Source organism: Phalaenopsis equestris, unplaced genomic scaffold, assembly GCF_001263595.1.
Source record: "Phalaenopsis equestris unplaced genomic scaffold, ASM126359v1 Scaffold000240, whole genome shotgun sequence".
In the NCBI taxonomy this organism is placed as follows: Eukaryota; Viridiplantae; Streptophyta; class Magnoliopsida; order Asparagales; family Orchidaceae; genus Phalaenopsis; species Phalaenopsis equestris.
In genome coordinates this window covers 671,362-678,784 of record NW_018164682.1, presented here as the reverse complement: position 1 = coordinate 678,784, position 7,423 = coordinate 671,362, and the positions used below count along the sequence as shown (strand labels likewise).

The 7,423-nt window shown below is 32.2% G+C and overlaps 1 protein-coding gene across 1 annotated transcript in view; it reads right to left on the bottom strand.

Moving 5' to 3' along the window:
• Window positions 1-2,263: 2,263 nt before the first annotated feature.
• Window positions 2,264-7,423, bottom strand: part of LOC110023983 (trafficking protein particle complex subunit 6B) — a 19,440-nt gene continuing 14,280 nt past the window's right edge. Inside the window, 2 exon segments of the mRNA XM_020723663.1 lie at window positions 2,264-2,635; window positions 3,006-3,061. Coding sequence (XP_020579322.1) covers window positions 3,033-3,061 — 29 coding nt within the window. The 3' untranslated portion in view covers window positions 2,264-2,635; window positions 3,006-3,032.

Sequence of the window (7,423 nt, the reverse complement as noted above, 5' to 3'; positions counted from 1 at the left end):
ACTCATTTTCTTGTGATTCGGTCTGATAATATAGAAGAATATTCCTCAATTATTCACATATTATTTTGGTAATATTAATGTATTATTATATTATTATAATATTAGAAATATTCTCAGAATATAATAATACATGAATATCATCACAAAAATATCTGAATAACGCAGAATAACATGGAGGAGTATTCTTTTGTGGTAAATCGATTTTTTTTAATATTTTTCTGTCACATTCATATGAAATGACTTCATTGGACTCCAGACATATCTCTAATATTTATTTGATCTACTGACACATCATTATTAAAAATTTGATAAAAATGGAAATTATTGGTTGAAATTTTTATATGTTTGATATTTAAGTGAGATTTTGTGAAATTGAGTAGATTTGTAAACAGCGATGTTTCAGGTAACTGCCCAAAAAGTATTTTGGACCTCATCTAGAACTTGGATAATTCTTTTTTACTAGTGATATTTTGAATGGTATGAAATTGGAAGCCAGCTGCATGCATGCTGGATGTGCGTGCCGCATTGGGAATTGAACTTTGAATCAAACATTTGTACTTATTTTCTTTATGTCATTTGAATTCTTTCTAATTTTTTAATATTGTAGAAAAGATTGCATACATACCACATAAGATATCTGAAGTTTGATATTTAACACTTTAATGTCTTATATTTATTAATGAAAATATGTATTTACTTTTAAAAAAAACTTATTAATGTTTATTATGCTCAGAATTTAAATTTTATGTATCTAAATATGTTAGGTATGACTCATACCATATAAGGGACAGATCCTGGAGCGGAGCGAAAATATCTGTTCAATTGGAGAAATTTTTTCGTTATGTGAGTTGGGAATACGGGGCAACACCCACACAATACGGTACAGAGATAATTTTGTAATTACATATTACACTCCAGGGTTATATATATGCCTGTTTGTAATGCTAGGGCTTAATTTTGTATCATGTACTCTTTTTCTGAATTGAAGGAAAAATCATCACTTTGCTCCCGAGAATATAGACATCTTTACCGACCTCATTAAATCTCTATGTTTTCTTCTGAATTTGTGTCGATCCTCATTTCTTTGCCCTAAATTTCTTAACAAAATATAAAAAATTTGGGTGCTAGATACATAAGAATTATGTGCCATGAGGGTACAAGTCTCTTTATAGCTTTTAACTTATTTGTTGTCTAATTTCTCACAATATATAAAGTTAATCATTCAAATCAATAAACTATGCATATAAATGCTTTGGCTTATTGATGAAAATATATTCTATAGTTAATTAAATCTGTAATAATATCGCATACCGAAAATAAGTTCAAAACCAATAAAACTTATCCCAATGAGAGATTATTATGTCTATCGTCCGGATGCCGAGCTGCGTCCGGGCAACAACCGTGCTATAACATCGACCTCTACCGTATCACGGCCATCGCCCAGACGCAACTCAGCGTATCCCAAGCCACTCCCAATTCATGTGCACATCACGACGTATAAATAATGTCAGGGGACTGCATGGAAGTGCAAAAAGTTAAAATCATCGATGGCCATAAAATAAATAATAAACGCCTTTGGATAATGCTAAATAACAGGTTACGAAGCAAAAAATATAGTCTCTGACATTGCATACTGCCCTTTTTAATATAAATCAATCAATTATAATATTTTATATTTTCTAGTAATTAAATCTCTCATTTTTTATGGCTAAAAAAAAATCATCTTATTTTAGCTAAATGTAACTGCAATAAAGCATTTCCCCCCATTTTGAAAAGGATAAGGCCAGGAATATGATTCTTCCGTCAAAGTGATGTCCGCTGTTTTATCAACTCATCTAGAAGTTATCGAGTATTTATAGAAGATAAATTAATTTATTTTATGATTCAAAAATAAAAATATAAAGCATATATATATATATATGTAAAAACTTGAAAATTTTCAAAAAGCCCCTAAAAGTGGACACCAAATATCAATCCTCTCATATGAATTGAAAACCCAGTGTGCTTGATTCAGATTCGAAGAGCCCGCGTCACGGGATTCGAACCCCCGACCTGAGGGACTTCCGCACCAATGAGCCAGGTCTTTCATACAAAACGAATCCCTTTAGGATTCACCAGTTATATATAATATGTATGTACATACATATTATGAGACCTTGTTAATTTGAGTTAATAATAATAATAATAATAATAAAAACTTGACCATTCAAATGTAAATAACCTATTAAAGGCTAAAATATATAATGGTAAAATATTACGTGCGAAATCCGAACATAAAATTACATCCATACATCACAAAAATTATGAGTACAATGTTGTACATATTGTACATATTATACCAGTATTTATTTTAGTGCCCGAATGGAGTTCTAATATTCTCTCCCTAATCACATAGTGCCAGAACTTCCTAAAGCCAGCCAAAACTAGTTATTATGACAGTATATGACTATAATGATTAAGGTTTGAAGTAAAGTTAATCAGATTAAGCAATTTAAGTTAGAGGAATCATAACAATGTAAAGAAAGGTGATAAGAACAATCACATGGATGAAAATCTCACTTGGTCTGCTGCTGCAAGCTTTAGGCATCCAACAAATTTACATGAAATGACTAACTTCACACAGCTGATATGATCCCTGCAAGCGACACGATTTAGTTAAAAATCATTAATAAATATTTGAGTGGCATTTACTGATAAGGACACGGCAGCTAAGTATATAATACAAAGAAAAAAAATAGCATCTACATACATACCACAAAGTTAATAATATTTACATATCTAACACCTAAATTTTAATATTTATGTATGTAGCACCCCAATCTTTCACATCACATCAAAAATATAATTCATATTTTTTAAAAGAGAAATATACCTTTCAAGCATATATTTTGTTGTGTGTGTGTGTGTGTGTACACATATATATGTATATCTAAAGTTTAGTTATTAAACATGTAAAGGCATAAAAATTAAATGGTATGTATGTAAATCTGTGCCTTCTTCCCAACCTTAAACAAGGCATCATTCGGCGCAAGTCAAGCTTTTATACGTACAACAAATGAACCTGTTTTGAACAATAAGAAACAAATAATTAGCAGTAATTGATGACATTAATGGATTAGAACATCTAATATAGCATGTCATGGTTGTTTTTCAAGCAAAATGAGCAAATGCATTATCTGCCATGTGAAATTGCCCATTAAATTGATGCTTCTCCAGTGTTTCTTTTTATTTTTTTATAGGAATTCGGGAGGTTTATGAAACCTCATTTGCCATTTCTGATGCTGCGGTTAAAATTAGGGACATTTACATACATACAACCAATTCCTATGTATTTACACATCTAGCACCTAAACTTTGCTTTTTTACAGTTATACAGCCTAAATCTTTGAAATCACATAAAAAATACCATATGCTAACTATTAAAAAGTGATATACAGCTTTTCATGCATGGCAATACGGCATATGTGTAATAATTGAAGTTTAGGCTTTAGATATGTAAATACATAAGAATTGAGTGGTAAGTAAATCTTCCTTAAAATTAATTCCACCTAAATCTTTTTGCACTTGTTCTAGTCGCGTTACCTTTCATCTATCATTTTTTCTCCCTGATGTGTATTTACCAGGTTCATAAACGACTCTGTTATATGTAGCCAAATCAATTCAATATCTTCTTCATTATCTTTTCTTCAATGGCTGCCACTACACTAATCACACCATTATAATCCTTTCTCTCAGTTCATCATTCTTAATTTTATAATACATGTAAACATTTTCATGGTTGTTGCATCCAACTTCACTATTGGTGAATTTTAATGCACAACATTAGAATCCACAGTATATAACATAGTTGGTCTAATTCTGATTTTTATCGCTGCACGACTAGAAATATAGAGTGAATATTATAGAAGAATTAACTCAGATGCTCAAACCTCATGTTAATCATCCCGAAATTCGGAATGGGGGACACTAATATGCATTATACACCATCAGGAATATTTCACATCATAATCTTTTTAATGGCTTACCAAAAATTGATTTTGAAGAGGATCATCTTCGTGATGCATGCAACAATACTATTTTCACAATCAACAATACTGTTTTCATATTCATACCACTTACAACTTTTATATATGAATTTGTTTGGCCAATTAGTACAATGGTGTGATGAAAACAATATGGTTTGATTATTTCAGATGATTATATTAAATAGACTATGAGGTAATATTTTAGCAATAAAAATGAGAGCTTTCATGATTTCTCAAAAAAATTGTAGAAGCTCTACTAGGATTGTAGAAATTCTAAAGAAATGTTAAGAATGAAATACACAATCAATTATCTCCCATTGTTATAATGCTATCAAAGCTCTAGGATTTTCTTCATTGTATTTTCATTATTGCCATTATTGCTTTATCACCACAATGCTATGATCTTCACTGCTGCACTCGCTTCCCTTTACGCTATTTTATCTATAATTGCAACCTTCATCAGTACTCACTGCACTTTCATTAGGGTTACAACTAAACTGAGCGTTTGATAAGTTACTCCATGGCTTCGCTCAATAACAGCTCGTTCATGTTAGTTTGATTAAACAATTAAATAATCATGAATTATTTTTATAAATACTCAATTGTTAAATGAAGAAAACCTGAAGCGGTTCGGTCCAGAGAAAAAAATGCATTCCGCGGAAACGATTGCGTGCGGGACGCGATCCCGCTTCCATGATCCATGTCATGCGGGATATGTTTTTGTCATCGGGTTTTCTGCATCACACATCAATCGCACGATTTCTACACCCCTCCGACGTTAAGGCTTCGATGACTGCACGTCTCGCTCGATGTCAGTCTCCAAGATTTGGAAGAATTTTGACATTATCCGTCGATGCTTCTGTCTCATTGTAGTATAGCATCAAATCAACCCAAATGAAGATAGTAGAAATGACGTAATCTCTTGGTAAGTCAATCCTACGGGTTCTATCATTCCAAAGCACACCCTGATAGAATAAATATTTATCATCTTTTGACACAACTTGAGCTAGAGCCGTATATCGACATAGATTTTTCTGAAGCAACTCCCGAACCATTAAATACGTAATTTTTCCTATTCCACTCCTCACACTTGGCAGAGTGTATTTGATAAACAAATTCGTCTCAAGGAACTAAATCTGGACTAAAATCCATGACACAATGGAAAACACTCATTAACAACCACGCAGGAGATACCTCTTTTCTACTCTGATAGGACCTAGATCTCATTAAAGAATTTTCTTTCTCACCGAGCTCCTAAGACAATTTCCGAAGTTGTGGTTCATCCCTCCTAAATGGCCACCTATTGGTGGGTACACACCATATAATCTTCCAGAAGAAACTCAAAATCTCATCTTTGGTGAGTTGAAACTCCCTCAGTAGGGGCAACTCAGGAGGTAGGTTATATATCTGAAAATGTTTGAAATCTTCTAATCTGATGTTACCCTGTGTTTAGTATCAGCTCCTTAAACTCATGACTCTTTTTGTTATCCAATGCCAATCTCGCTGATGCTCCTCCGAAAGTCTGCAAAAATATAGTTTGCGGAACTATAACCTCATATTTTGCATGAATACCCATTATATCAAACTCATTACTTTCTAGAACAATTACTATTAACTCAACCAAAATCTCTCTTCTAGGTTCAATTGGAATCAATGACGTCTCTTCCTTGTTGGCTGACAACTAGTACTCCTCCATTGTGCCATTGCTCTCTTTCGTGTCTACCATATCATCGTTCATTTCTTCAACTGCTCCATGATCCGTGAAAGGGATTATCTCTTGGTTGTGCAATCTGATTTAATATACCCAAATGCATAGCACTTGAAAAACTTCCTGACGGGGATAGAACTGGGGATGTTGATTCCATCTATTTTTCACTAGGAACTAGTGTCTTCTTCAGCGGGATCAGCTTGGATTTTCCTTTAGGTGTACTCTGGGAATGTTGATTCCATCTATTTTTCACTAGGAACTAATGTTTTAGATTTGACTCTATGCTAAGAAAAGTATAAATAAACCTAAAAAGACTTGGGCATGTTGTATAAAAAATGATTTTAATTTATTAGAATTAAATGAAAACATGACACTTACTAAGACACAATAGAGAAAAAAAGATTCATGTAGCCAATCCTACTTAGTAGGATAAAGGTCTGTTGTTGTTGATATTGTGTTGTAAAAAACTAACTTGTTAAGCCTGTAACCGATGAAGCCTTTTGAGAAGCTATTTGAAATCATATTTTAAAAAAAATGTTAATAAAGTTTCAAAAGGTTTAAAACTTCTTAAATTAAGCTTTCATTATTTAAGCTTTAATAAGACTGGCTAGTTAAAACTCAATAGACTTGTCTAGGCAAGACTCTTATGTTTTCAAATAAGCTGCTTGTTTAAGCTTGTTAATAAAATAATAAATCAAATTTGAGTAGAGCTTAAACCAAGCTCAAACAAATTTGGCTTTAACACCATCACAAATGCTCGAATCAAGCTTGAATTGTGCTCGAACATAGTTTTGGTAAGGGAGCTCAAACACAAATAGCCTCTAACTAAGCCCGACTCAATTTGTTCACAACTCTACCTGTCAAAAACATTTTCTATTGTTGCAACGTCATCATTATATTGCCGCAAACTGGTCCTATATTTATAACCCTCAAAGTTGCATTGTCCTGCTTCTTTCCATTTTTTTCTTCTTTTCCAAAAAAGAAAATTACAATTTTCTTCCACATGAATAATAATAATAATACCCATTACCTTAAAAGTTCTCTTAAAATTAAGCAATACAATTTAAATTAAATGGAAGAGTTGCAAAATATTCATTCAATATATTGGTTGAATGAAAAGAACTACTTAAATAGCAACAATTGGTTAGCAAGTTGTTTAAAAAAAAAAAGAAAATTTGGTCGTTTACAAGGCATTGAAAGACAAAAAAAGCTTGCTAGGAACACCAGAAAAAAAAACATATACAACAAATATGCGCACACTCATTCTCGAGTCTTAACCCTTCCTAGACCTTTAATGTCTCAAAGATGACCATTTTCAATTCCCGGGTTATTGATTTTAGAGTTAAAAATCATGTAAAAAACTCATTTCATAAATTTATTTTATATTTCTCTTATCAAAGCAAAAATAATAATAATAATAATCATAATTGACTGATCCTTAATAATTGTAACCAGTTAAAGAGATATTCTTATAAATAAATAACTTGCACTTTGAAAAGTCATTCATATATCTAAATTAATTACTAACTTGATATTCCATTCAAAAGCTTATTAAGGACTTCAAGTGTAGTGTTGTGTTTTATCCTCACCATTTTTCTATCAGCAATAGGGCACAATAACGACAACTGGCTTACCAAAGAAAAAGATAGTCTCTGGGTCCGTTTGGGGCAGCTTATAAGTGCGGGCGGCG